Raw genomic sequence first — 14505 nt, 5'->3', positions numbered from 1 at the left:
CTGTTTTTGTTGTGCTGTAAGAATAAGGTCATTTTTACTACTTCACGTTTTCAATTTTTTTCACCCAAAACAGTGAAAATAAGCTGTTTTTAAGTGTTTACCAAACACTTTTTTGAGCTCAATTTTTTTTTTATACCCATTTTTTATAAAAGCACATCAGTACCAAACCAGTACTAAGTTTACATGCATGCAAGACATGATTTCACAGAGAATACTGAAGAAGTTAAAGTACGAAAAACTTACGTAGGTCTATAAAAATTGTGTGCAGATATAATTTCTCATAGGTTATATATATATACACACACACACACACACACACACACTGGACATTTTATTAACTTGCATTAATTGCTTGTTTATTTATAGGTGAATCCATGGCAATCCCTATAATTATAGGTACGTATTGTACCATGTACTACCATAGGTAGAAACTTTCATGTGTCCCTATCGGCATTGACGGGGCTCCACATGCATAATAACTAAATATCCTGTAATATATAGTACATTATGTGTTATTATATAAATGGTAAGAAATTTAATTTTTAAGTTATTAATTTTTTATCACACATATCTCATTATTTGTATAATGATACGTGGTGTACCACTTCATATTCCGGTCACATTAAAAAATCTCTCATGCTCTCTACTCTACAGGACCTATGTTCTTACATTTTCGAGTTTTTTTATTTTTTTTTATTTTTTTATTTTTTTATTTTATAAAAAATTATATTATCTACATTAAGGGATGGGGAAATAAACTAAGCCTCACAATAGGTTAGCAATAATATGGTTAAAATTTTTTGTTTTTGACAAGAATCGAACCTAAAATTTCTTACTTACAAATGAAGATGAATACTACTAAACCGCTATACTAAATGGCTTTTCGAGCATTTTTATTTCCTCCCCCTCAATCAAAATTTTATAATGTACATATATACACACAATCCTCTTTTATTGAAGAATCCGTCGTGGTGTCACTTTTATAACATTTTCTCTCATAGTGTGGGCGTATAAATTTTAAGTCACCAATGATAGATCATTTTTATAAAAAAAAAAAAAGTAAAGAAAACCAAAGCCATTAAGACGTTCAATTATTATGAAAAATTTGACGAATATGTTCTTCAAAAAAAACATTAAAATAACTTTTATTTAATCCAACGATCATATAATTTTGAATTTACGTGATCTTTAAAAATCGACCTAAAAATAAATAGTTGGATTCATAAAATATATTTCTCAAATAAGCTTATTTCACATAATTTGATTTCAGAAACATCAATTTCTGAGCCCTCTTTTAATTTCGAATTTTACCATTTTTGAAAGAGCATCTTCAATAATATATAGTTTGACGTGTGTGTGCCAATACCAAAATATATTATGTACCTCAATATGTGACAACAAATTACTTTGTCAAAATTATGTCGTTCAACATTCGAAAAGGCGCTAGACACTAGTTGGACGACTGATAAGAGCTTAGCGCCTCCAAAATTAGGCAGAGATCTAGGCGGTTCTTGTAATTAAGCATGATATGACCAAGCACTGCGTAATCTCTGCATCACATGTAGAGACCAAGGCAAACTCATAAGTGAACGAACGTCCAAATACCACCACTGGATCAAGAGGGCTAAAACCATATTAACAATGATATAACAACTGAATATCAACGTCATATTAACAATGTTATATTCATGTATTAGTATCAAATATCAATATCATATCAAACACATCTACCATATATCGATGTCGTATAAACAAAGTGTTTTGAATATAATCACTTACTTCCTTTGGTTTCCACCGCTCTAATATAACAAAATTTGACTTTAGACGATTCTCATAACACCACCAAGGCCTCCATTGGTGGCTTGTACTGGATTTGGGTTGCATATGCCACTACATTCAATGTATGTTGAAGCAAGAAATGGATTTAACGGCCACTACGTTCTAGTGAATTATTCAATACAAGCCACCAAACGAGGCAAGATTAACTAATCGAGTTCAAACGAGCGAGCCCAGATCATTAATGAATACCACGGAAGAATTGTGTGCCACGTGCAGGTCCCGTTTATGTTGTTTTTTCTTTTCTTTTTTTGTTTGGGCTGCCAGTTCAAACGAGCCGGCCCATATTTTGTTAATAATAATAAAGCCCACAAACGGCAAGATCTGTTTACTGTTCCTGGTAAATTGGTAATTTCCAGTGTTTTCGAGTTTATTGCGATGGTAGTACTTTTGGGCCGGCCTTGGCGAATCGCGACAGCGGCGACAGCACCCGTCACACCACCACGTGACCACCATCGCTCATCGGACCACCATCGCCCAGTGGCGACTGCAACTCTGCATCTGCAAAATTCCTCTCCTCCCGTCCTGATTCGAGAGTCCCGACTCCCAATCCGGCAATCCCGCCGACCAAACGCCCAAATCCCTCCCCTCCAACGGTGCAAAACCGCCCCTCTTCTCCCGCGCAAGGACGACGAACGCGAATTAAATCGAGGTATCCTTTTCCGTTCCCGTTTCCCTTCAATTTCCATCGACCATTAAAGCAAATCAAACAATCTACCAATCTAAAGCATTCACTATTTCAAAAAAAGCGGTTCATAACAATGAGCAGGCCTTCGGCTTCGTGATGCAAGCGTCGATAAGTTTCTTCTGTTGATTATTTTTCTCCTCGACAGGATCAGAGCAATGAGCAAACAGAAACAGCCAAACTCTGGTTTCCCGGCGGACTCTTTGAGCCAGAATGAGCGGATTCTATACAGTGTGATCCATAGCATGCAAGATATGGGAATCTGGACACGGGACATGAAGAAGGAGACAAACCTCCCTGACAAGGTGTTTAACGCAACGTTGAAAACGCTTCAAGCCAAGAAACTGATACAGGAAGTTGTAAACGTCCAAAGCAAGGGGAGAAAGCATTACATTGCTGCAGAATTCGAGCCCTCCAAGGAGTTAACCGGCGGGGCTTGGTACTCGGAGGGGATACTCGACAAAGATTATATAAGCCTCGTGAAAGACCAGTTTGCGAAGATGATATATCAGCACAAGGTCGCTACGTTGGAGGGAATTGCAGACGCGATCAGAAAGACCAAAATATTCAAGACTGAGTTTACGAAACGGCAAACGGAGGAGATTGTGAGGGATTTGGTTCTGGACAATCGAGTCGTGGAGGTGAAGAGCACTGGGATGGGGGAGTTTGCTTCTGTTCAAATCGGAAAAGTTTGCTATAAATGCAAAAGCAAGGGAGGTACCAGAGGGGAAACCAAAGCAGGCGCAATGGCTTCCATTCCGTGTGGAGTTTGTCCGCGGATAGTCAATGCACACCGGATGGCATTATTTCCCCATCGACCTGCGTTTACTTCGCAAAATGGTTGGATTATTTTTGAACTGATTGTATAGCAACAACAAAGCTTTATCTCACTCAATGGAGTCTTTACAACGCTACTGCGCTAGATTTTGCGCCGAGTCTCTTTTAGTTATTTGGTTATTTGCGGAATTCGTGCGATGTTATTTTTGTCAAATTTGCCAAAGCAATTCTTGTTTTTACAACCACAACTTTCGGGCTCGGTAGTAAAGCATGTTCATTTTACTCATACGTTGCAGCTAAGTTGTACGGCTTAAGGTTCATGTCCTAAGCAGAAAACAATGCAATTATTCTACAATGTAATGGAGCATTGAGTATGTCGAAAAATGAACGGTCATATTTGAACATTCACGAAGAAGAAGTTGAGAATCCACTATAAATATAAATAAATCTGTTCTTTCCTTAATGTGCGATATACTTTCAACAATTAAGATCTAGCTACTATAAAAATGATGGGAGCATACGGCTACAAATCTGGGAGTATTCAGTACCACTAGGCATCATAGACAGACCCCAAACAAAAATGACCTATATGATGTGATATTTTAAAGAGAAAGAATCATATGGTTTGGGTACATCGTCACGATAACGTCCAGTGCAAACAAATAAAAACGTGTAAGTTTTTGTCCACGTGTCCTTATTTAATTGGCAAAAGATGTCACGTGGTTGATCACCGATTCCTATTTTTTTTATCAAATAGGAAACGACTCGAACAGTTCAATTCATCACGTGCTCAATCCACTCGAAGGATGATGTTATCATATGATTTTTATTTGTTGTGAATCTTTGGAACCATTGGTTTTGGCAAACATTTTGGAAAGGTAATTGAATTATTTTCCCATCAAACCCTGTCTACTTCACGAAATGGTTGGATTTCTGAATCGATTGTTGCAAAGCTTTTGGTTGTTTGGTTACTTGTGGAAGTAATGTTAATGGTACATTGCTTTGTCAAATTTGTCAAAGCAATTCTTGTTTTTACCACCTCTACTTTGGGGTTGAGTAGTTGAGCTATTTTACCAAATCGATCAATGGTCTGGAACATGGATAACACATCGAGAAATATTTATTAAAACCAGAGTTGTAATTAGTTTAATGTAAAATAACACTTGTACGAAAGTAAAACAAATGCATGACGCATTGAGAAAATTGTTGACAGAGTTAATTTTTCAGAAAATAAAGTGGGGGTTTGGAGCTTCGAATTTTGGCTTTCATTAATTTGTAAAGATTCTATGTAAAATTTTGATTCAATTCTCTCGAAATCTCATGAGGAGATGTGAGATTTGTGGATGCTTCAAATACACTACAAAATCTCTCCAATTCCTCCTAAATTCTCAACTTTTCCAAATTCTTTGAATTCAAATTCTAATTGAATACATCTGGAATGTTATATTCTTTAAAATTCTAATTGAATACACCCAGATTTCAAGGATTCTTAAACTTATATGGGTACATTTTATTTCATTGATTTGAGAATATATCAATGTCAAGTTTAATAGAAGAAATTTAATAATGTTATTAAGCCTAATATCTTTTTTTTTTTTTTTTTAAATGTAACCATGTTTTGGTACAATAATTTTTTGGTTAGTTTTGATGAATGTACCCGTGTGTGTGTGTGTGTGTGTGTGTGTGTACATATACGTACAATGACCATATTGGAGAGTATAATTATCTTTAATAATTTTAATCCCATAAATATGGGTTTTAATTTATAATCTCATTAACATAAACAACTACAAATTTTATTTTTAATTTAAAAATATAATAACCTACATATAAATACATTATTACATTAATGTCAGAGATTTCTATCAAAAACTAAAAACCACAAAAGTTTTAGTTTAAGAACATTGGTACGTAGTTAGGAACTTTATCCAAAGTGTCTCATTTTTATATCTACGGGATACTATTTTAACACTATACGACTAAGGAAAGAACTTACATGGAGTGGATACCCGATCTATTTAAGTTGCTCTTGATAACTATGCACAATAATTGCTCAATTGTATTATGTTCGTGACCGTTGTTTCACAGGCCATAAACGTTTTCTTTAACACCGACAGTATGTAGTAATATTTAAAGTGGAATTATAAGATTTGGTTTCCATAGGATATTTTAAGGCTTGTATTCTCATTGAATTTATTAAAAGACACGATTATTCCAGATACTTTTAAGAACAAATTCTATTATACTTATTTAAATCAACTAATTCTTAGTTTAATGGTGTTTATGTTTTAAGTTATAAGTTCGAATTTTCTAATTTTGTTGATTGGAGAAATATACATTTATGATCTAAACCTCACTTGGCATAATTTTTGTAACTCCAAGTTAAAGTGCAAATATGAGTTAGACTCGTTTACTTAGCGTGGTGTCTTTCACCTCCCACCAAAGTTTCTCTTTCTCATAGTTAAAGAGTATCTTCAAAAATCTCGTTGTAAGTAGATTTGAGTTTAGTCAAGTTGCTTATAACAGTATGTTACTCAATTTGATTTCTTTCCCCATAATTTCGATAAATTTACTGTAAAATATTGTTTATGTTAAAAAAAAAAATTATCACATCGTAGAAAAAGAAAAAAAACTCCAAGTCAAGCATTAGATTGGTCTCAATATAAATTCCACCATGTGCAAATATCATATCTTCATATAAAGTCTATAATTGGAAACATTCCACTTTTTAATCTTCATTTAAAGATCACCTGTTAAAAAAATAAAATAAAAAACCTTTAAATCGGAGAGATTATTTAGTATTCAAACTGTTGATTTGTTTCATACAATTTGATGCATAAAAAATATATAATTTTTGTAAAAATAATATTCAAATATAAATTAAGAAATTAAACGATTTTAATTATAAAATTTATACAATAAAAATATGTATTATTCCCTAAAAAAATTAGATTTAAATTCAACTTAGAATATCAAAAGGGTGTTAAAGGCTTAAGGGGTGGGGGCCGAAAACAACCAGGCAAAGCCAACCAGTATCTAAAATTCCAAAGAAGCCATTGCAACATCGTGACAACCACTCCAAGCTCGAAAACGAAATATGTGTGTTATCCTCTCTACCCAAAAACCAGCATGTCATAAGCCTTCTTGGAACAAGGCAAGATCACTCGAACAACAACAAGCTCATTGTCATGGAGTTCATGCCCAATGGCTCTCTCCATGACCTACTTCTTGCACCTACACCGCCACCGTGGCCCAAACGTCTAGAAATCTTCATCCAAGTTGCCCGCGCGGTCCAATTTCTTCACGAAGGGAAGCCTACGGTGATCCACAGTGACATCAAGTCTGCAAATATTTTGTTCGATTCAGATTGGAATGCCAAGTTGGCGGATTTTGGACTTGCCGTGCTCTTTGACTCGCCGAGTCAGGTGAGTCCACCCGCTGCAGGTACTATTGGATACTTGGACCCTTGTTACACCACACCTAGCAAACTAAGTACCAAAAACGATGTGTTTAGTTTTGGTGTTGTGTTGCTTGAGATTATTAGCCGTAGGAAAGTCATCGATGTTTCTAAGTCAAGAGCTTCGATAGTGGATTAGGCAGTAGCATTGATCGAAGAAAAACGAATCGACGAGATTTGTGATGCAAGGATAGGGCTTCCGATGGACATGTCAAGCACAATAAGGCACATTTTATATGTTGCAGCGAGGTGTGTATCGTCCAACGTAGAAAATCGTCCGATGATCAGAGAGATTGTTACGGAGATGGAAAATTGTGTTATCGAACGAGTTAGGTTACCTATTTGGATCAGTATGTTGAGGAACTTGGTGAGGAGGAAGAAAAAAGATATGGCTAAAAAATGGCAGCAGGAAAAATGTGCAACAGTACTAGAACAAAGTGATGATGGTGTTCTTGGTGATCATGTCTCAATCGGGAAGCTGTTGCTGTGGCAGGTTTTGGCTGATGCTGGAACGGAATAGGAGGAAAGATCCGAAAGCTTTTTATGGGATAATGGGATGAGTCGACCCATATTGTTCCGCTTTGTCCTACATAGCAGTGAGCAGGCCTTGGGCTTTGTGATGCAAGTGTCGATAAGTTTAGGATCAGAGCAATGAGCAAACGGAAACAGCCAGACTCTAGTTTCCCGGCGGACTCTTTGAGCCAGAATGAGCGGATTCTATACAGTGTGATCCAGAGCAAGCAAGATATGGGAATTTGGACGCGAGACATGAAGAAAGAGACAAACCTCCCTGACAAGGTGTTTAACGCAACGTTGAAAACACTTGAAGCCAAGAAACTGATACAAGAAGTTGTAAACGTCCAGAGCAAGGGGAGAAAGCATTACATTGCAACAGAATTCGAGCCCTCCAAGTAGTTAACCTGTGGGGCTTGGTACTCGGAGGGGAAACTCGACAAAGATTATATAAACCTTGTGAAGGATCAGTTTGCGAAGATGATATATCAGCTACGTTGGAGGGAATTGCAGACGCGATCAGAAAGACCAAAATATTCAAGACTGAGTTTACGAAACAGCAAACGGAGGAGATTGTGAGTGATTTGGTTCTGGACAATCGAGTCGTGGAGGTGAAGAGCACTGGGATGGGGGAGTTTGCTTCTATTCAAATCGGAAAAGTTTGCTATAAATGCAAAAGCAAGGGAGGCACCAGAGGGGAAACCAAGGTAGGCGCAATGGCTTCCATTCCGTGTGGAGTTTGTCCATGGATAAGTCAATGCACACCGGATGGCATTACTTCCCCATCGACCTGCGTCTACGGTTGGATTTCTAAACTGATTGTATAACAACAACAAAGGCTTGTCCTACTAAGTCTGGTTGGCTGTAGGAATCTTAGAGCTCCACTGCGCTGGATTTTGCGTCAAGTCTCTTTTGGTTGTTTGGTTACTTGCGGAAGTCATGATACGTTATGTTTGTCAATTTTGTCAAAGCAATTCTAGTTTTTACTACCAAACTTTCGGGCTCAGTAGTTGAGCTACGTTCATTTTAGTCATAAGTTGCAGCTAAGTTGTACAGCTTAAGGTTCATCTCCTAAGCATCTTTAGAGTAAAGATCAGAGAAAGCAATGCAGTTGTTCTACAATGCAACAGAGCATTGAGTACGTTGAAAAATGAACGGTCATATTTAAAAATTCATGAAGAAGTAGAGGTTCTCTTATGAAATAAAGTGACAATATGAAGAGTAACTCAATTACATATAAACAGATCAATTCAATTCTCTTCTTAATCATATGGCTACAAATCTAGAGTATCTAGTACCACTAGGCATCATAGCCACACCCGAAAAAATTACCTATGTGATGTGAGATTTCAAGGAGAAAGACTCACATGGCATGGGTACATCACCACATTGACGTCCCGTGCAAACAACAAAGATGTGTAAATTTGTATCCGTGTTTCCTTATTTAACTGACAAAAGATGCCATGTGGCTGATCACCCAGTCTTGTTTTTTACCAGAGAGGAAATGACGGAAACAGTTCAGTTAATTGGTCACATGCTCAATCCACTCGAAGGATGTGTTATCATATGATTTTTATTTCGTGTGAATCTTTGAAACCATTGGTTTTGCCAAACATTTTGGAAAGGTAATTGCATTATTTCCCCCATCAAACTATATATGTCTACTTCACGAAAGCTTTTGGTTGTTTGGTCAATTGTGGAAGTAATGTTCATGCCACATTGCTTTGTCAAATTTCTCAAAGCAATACTTGTTTTTACCACCACCACGACTTTGGGGTTCAGCAGTTGAGCTATATTACCAAATCAATCAATGTTATGGACCATGAATAACACATCGAGAAAATTGTTGACAACGTTAATTTTTCAGAATATAGAATGGGGGGTTGGAGCTTCGAATTGATTAACCAAGTAGCAAGTAGAAGCTATAAATCTAAGCTCTGAACAATATTTTTTTCACGCTAAAGCAATCAATCACATGAAAGAAAATTGATTAAAAGTAAGGTTTTTGAAACGAACTCTCTCTTTGAGGTAAAATGGAATTAGTCAATTTTGTATCTACTTAACAGTATTTTGAGCACGAAAAAGAATTTAAATAGACTGGATACAAAGTCACAATGTTATGTGAAGTGAAATTAACATAATATCAAACCATAGGTCAGTATACCTGATCAATCTGTGTTGCCCTCGATAATAAGGCCCAATAATTTCTCAATCGTACTATGTTCAGGTGACCATTGTTTCATAGGCGATAAACGTTTTCTTTAACACCGACGGTCCGACAGTATGTAGTAATATCCCATTGTTCCATGGGATATTTTAAGGGTTGTATTCTCATTGATTTTATTAACAGACACGATTATTCCAGATAGAACGAATCAAGTGTCTATTAAACTTGTTTAAATCAACTAGTTCTTCGTTTAGCAGTGTTTATATTTTTATAGTTAGAAGTTATAAGTTCGAATTTTTTAATTTTTTTGATTGAAAAAATATATTTATGATCTAAACCTCGCTTAGTATAATCTCTGTAACTCCAAGAAAATGTGCAAATATGAATCAGACATGTTTAGTTAGCGGATTGTGTCTTTCACGTTCCACCAAAGTTTTTCTTTCGCATAGTTAAAGATTATCTTCAAAAATCACGTGGTAAATAAATTTGGGTTTGGTCAAGTTGACTAGAACAATGTGTTTTCCTTATGTACTCAATTCGATTTCCTTCCCTATAATTTCGATAAATTTAGTGTAAAATATTGTTTATATAAAAATAAAAAATCATCGCATCTTAGAAAAAGAAAAAAACTCCAAGTCAAGCATTAGATTGGTCTCAAAATCAATTCCACTATGTGCAAATATCATATCTCCATATAAAGTCTATAATTGGAAACTTCAAATCGAATAGATTATTTAGTATTCAAACTATCGATTTGTTTCATGCAATATATAAACAATATATAATTTAAAAAGAAAATAATTTTCAAATATAAATTAAAAAATTAAATGATTTCAATTATGAAATTTATATAACATATTATGCCCTTAAAAAATAGATTTAAATTCAACTTAGAATATCAAAAGGGTGTTAAATGCTTAAGGGCTAGGGGCCGAAAACAACCAGGCAAAGCCATCCAGCATCTAAAATTTTAAAATTTTCTAATGAGCATCGAAATCTCATCCCTCCTCATAATCCCTTTTCTTTTGGAGCATCGAAATCTCATCCCTCGTCAGAGTTCCTTTGCTTTTTCTCAGCAGCACTACTCACTTACTTTTCCTTTTCTCAATAACTCTTTCTTTTTTTTTTTCTTTTTTATGGATAGGGATGGTCTATGCATCTCATTGTTCGAAAGCAAACGATGAGACAATCTCAATCATCCAAATTGAATCTAATGGTTCTTGTTAACTCATTTCGCTGAATCATCTTATCTAAATAAATGATTCAAATTTTTGAGTCCTTAAGCTAGACAACAAAGTCCAAAGAAGATTCACCTTTTCTATCTACTCATTCTTCTTTTGACGTCTCCCCACAGCCGCTTTATTCACTGGCATCTCCAAAAGCACTTCCAGCTTTTTCTCCTGCCAACTCTCACCTACATACACATCCAATCCATCAAACTTCATCACAATCAAACACTAAAACCATACATTTTTCACGGTACCAAAGTTTAATTACTTCTTGGTTAAATGGTGGGCTTTGATTATGATGAGCTTGTAAACGCAACAGGAAGCTTCTCTCCGACTCGGCTCGTCGGTAAAGGTAGCCATGGAATGGTCTACAAAGCCATGCTACTCAACAAAATGGTTGCCCTAAAGAAGCCATTGCAACATCGTGATAACCACTCCAAGCTCGAAAACGAAATATGTGTGTTATCCTCTCTACCCAAAAACCAGCATGTCATAAGCCTTCTTGGAACGAGCCAAGATCACTCGAACAACAACAAGCTCATTGTCATGGAGTTCATGCCCAATGGCTCTCTCCATGACCTACTTCATCTTGCACCTAAACCGCCACCGTGGCCTAAACGTCTAGAAATCTTCATCCAAGTCGCCCGCGCTGTCCAATTTCTTCACGAAGGGAAGCCTACGGTGATCCACAGGGACATCAAGTCTGAAAATATTTTGTTCGATTCAGATTGGAATGCCAAGTTGGCGGATTTTGGACTTGCCGTGCTCTTTGACTCGCCGAGTCAGGTGAGTCCACCCGCTGCAGGTACTATTGGATACATGGACCCTTGTTACACCACTCCTAGCAAACTAAGTACCAAGAACGATGTGTTTAGTTTTGGTGTTGTGTTGCTTGAGATTATTAGCTGCAGGAAAGTCATCGATGTTTCTAAGTCACCAGCTTCGATAGTGGATTGGGCAGTAGCATTGATCGAAGAAGAACGAATTGACGAGATTTGTGATGCAAGGATAGGGCTTCCGATGGACATGTCAAGCACAATAAGGCACATTTTATACGTTGCAGCGAGTTGTGTATCGTCCAACGTAGACAATCGTCCGACGATCGGAGAGATTGTTACGGAGATGGAAAACTGTGTTATCGAACGAGTTAGGCTACCGATTTGGATTAGTACGTTGAGGAACTTGGTGAGGAGGAAGAAAAAAGATATAGCTAAAAAATGGCAGCAGGAAAAATGTGCAACAGTACTAGAACAAAGTGATGATGGTGTTCTTGGTGATCATGGGAAGCTGTTGCTATGGCAGGTTCTGGCTGATGCTGGATCGGAATAGGAGGAAAGATTCTTAAAGCTTGTTATGGTATAATGGAATGAGTCGACTCGCCACGACTCGGTTGAGTAAGCAACTCGGGCGGGTCAGTTGGAAGCAGCCTGCGGGCCTTTGCCTTTCCATGTAACTGTGCGTGTGTGTGTGTGTACGTATATATTATATATTAGGTTTTTAGAAAAACCTACCGGGCATGCAGTCCAAATAGAAGATTCCCAAATATTAGGTGGGCAGAGAATATCACGACGTTCGTGTCTATGTGCGTGTCATTCCAGGCTGATGGCACTGCTAGCTCTTCTTTTATTTTTATCCATTCTTTTCAAATAATGAGTACAAACTAATATATATGTTGATAATTATACATGGGGTTGTGTATGTATGTATGTATGTATGTATGTATGTATACATGGTGATGGAAAGTTTAGGGAGAGATTGGTTTATTCTTGTGCACCCAACGAGAATGGCTGGCAGTGGAACTGAAATCTTAGTGGGGGCGAGACACAAGACAGAGGGTTGGTTTGGTATTGCTGTGCTTTGAAAAAAAGCTGCTTCTGCTGTGCTATGAGAATAAGCGGCTGTGAAATAAAGCAGCAGAGTGTTTGGTAAACTTTTTTGTAAAAGTGCTTTTGAAAAAAAAAACAGTATTATAATGTTTGGTAAACTTTTATGTAAAACAGATGTGAAAAAAAGCTAGTTTTTCAAAGCTAGGTTTTGCAGCTTCTTGTTTTTGGCTTTTTTTCACCCAAAACTGTGAAAAAAAACTGAAACTGAATGTTTACCAAACACAAAAACAGCTCCCAGCTTTTTTTGATACCAGCTTCTTTCAGAATCACCTCAGTACCAAACCAGGTCAGAGATCTTATCAATTAAGTCAACCCTCGTTTGCATGCATGTATGTATTCATGTATATATCTTCGTGTATGTCTACATACGCTAGACATATGCTAGACAAGTGGAAAATCTATATTAGCTAGAGTAACATAAATCAAATTGAATTACAGAGCAAAAAACACAACAAAATTATATACCAATAATCAGTGGTTCCAAGTACACTACCCCTCATCATGCACAAATATTTCTTCCATCGAAAGTTTTCGGAAATTCGTCGGGGTGAAATTGGGTTTCAGTAAAATTTGGGCTTCTGTGAAAGGGTTTGGCCCAATACCGAAGTGGCCCGAAACCAAAAATTATTTTGTCATTTCCGAAAATTTGGATCCCGGTACAATTGGTTCGGTTTCGGTATCCAATATTTTTCCCAAACCGAAAAAATTGGTTTGGTTTTCGGTTTCGTGATTTAGTTCACTTACAATTTCACTAACACTATGTTTAGATGAAGGAAATAAACATGGAATTTTGGTAAAAGTCAGAATTTATAAATTAACAGGCACCAATTCTCTTGTTTGGATTCATAAGCATAGAAATTTAGAATTTCCGCATGGAAAAAAAACTTGGAATTTGGGACCTCCAAATCCCAAATTCAAATTCCATGTAAATAGGTGTCATTTCTCAATTTCTATGATTGAGAGTTAAAAAATAACAAATTCTGTATTCAATTCCATTATTCTTTTAGGTTAACCAAACAAGAAAATTTACAAATTCTAGAAAATAAAATCTCGTCATTTCAATTTCCGTCATTTTTAAATTCTTTAGTAATCTTAAATTTCTTCATCCAAACTACTTGTAAAGATTGTGTTATTTACATATCCGTTTTTACCTTCTAGAGTTCTACGTACTCTTATCAATTTTTGTTCATCGATCTACTTCAACTCATTCAATTAGACGCTAAAAATTGAGAGGAGTTTGTGAGAGATAAAAATGACACACGTCTTTTTACTTTCCACGTGCTCTTTTTAATTTTTGTCCATAAATTTTGTTTGATTTATTCAATTCATAAGAGGAAAAGTAAAAAGAAAAAATGTGTGAAAGATAAAAATGTGTGTGTGGTACCACCTTTTAGCAAATATTGTGTCCTTTTCGACAACTAAAAAGAAAGTGACCCATTGTTTGTAAGATTGCAAACTGTTACCAATTTGATTGGGAAGGACACGCAATGTAATTCCAAGTATTTAGGACGTGAAGCTTCCAAAACGGCTTAATCAATGGGGATTCTGGAAAGTCTGTTTAACACAGGGAACAAGAAGAAACACAAAATTAAGAATATGAGAGATTTTTAAGTATGTTTGAAAGATGGTTACATGTGTTATATGTCATTATATAAGTGGAGGGACACTCGAAATAAAAACTTCTCTCTGCTTGTCTAATTACATGTGCTGGTTCTCTGGGCACATTAAAAAATCTCCTTAAGAACCCAATGGGTTATGGATAGGACTGGTTCGGTATGGGATACCAAATCGAAAATGGCATACCAAATCCCGAATAAAAAATTTTCGAGACAAGAATCCGACAACTGATCCCAAACCAAAATTTCGGGATTCTCAAAATATTTTCGGTATTTTCGGTGGTGGGGGATGAAGCCGTGAGGTGTGGTGGTGGTCGGAATGGAGAGAGTTCTTTGAAG

The 14505-nt window shown here is 36.4% G+C and overlaps 2 protein-coding genes and 2 pseudogenes across 2 annotated transcripts; all 4 read left to right on the top strand.

The window, feature by feature from the left end:
- The first annotated feature begins 1732 nt into the window (after window positions 1-1732).
- On the top strand, window positions 1733-3546 carry LOC103946338 (DNA-directed RNA polymerase III subunit rpc6-like). The gene is given in 3 exon segments (XM_048581776.1): window positions 1733-2488; window positions 2670-3298; window positions 3301-3546. Coding segments are annotated over 2 exon segments (696 nt in total). The 5' UTR covers window positions 1733-2488; window positions 2670-2679; the 3' UTR covers window positions 3378-3546.
- On the top strand, window positions 3416-8292 carry LOC103946459 (annotated as a pseudogene).
- Window positions 7407-8292, top strand: LOC103946337 (annotated as a pseudogene).
- A 2267-nt stretch (window positions 8293-10559) lies between these two features.
- Window positions 10560-12348, top strand: LOC103946458 (serine/threonine-protein kinase-like protein At5g23170). Its single transcript, XM_009357166.3, has one exon. The coding sequence runs from the start codon at window positions 10944-10946 to the stop codon at window positions 11991-11993; it is 1050 nt and encodes a 349-aa protein (XP_009355441.2). The 5' UTR covers window positions 10560-10943; the 3' UTR covers window positions 11994-12348.
- The last annotated feature ends 2157 nt before the right edge of the window (window positions 12349-14505 follow it).

The sequence above is a fragment of a genome, unplaced genomic scaffold (genome assembly GCF_019419815.1).
Source record: "Pyrus x bretschneideri cultivar Hongxiangsu unplaced genomic scaffold, Pyrus_bretschneideri_v1 Contig17, whole genome shotgun sequence".
NCBI classification, from domain to species: domain Eukaryota; kingdom Viridiplantae; phylum Streptophyta; class Magnoliopsida; order Rosales; family Rosaceae; genus Pyrus; species Pyrus x bretschneideri.
Note: the sequence above shows the minus strand (reverse complement) of the source record. Positions and strands in the feature narration are given on the sequence as shown.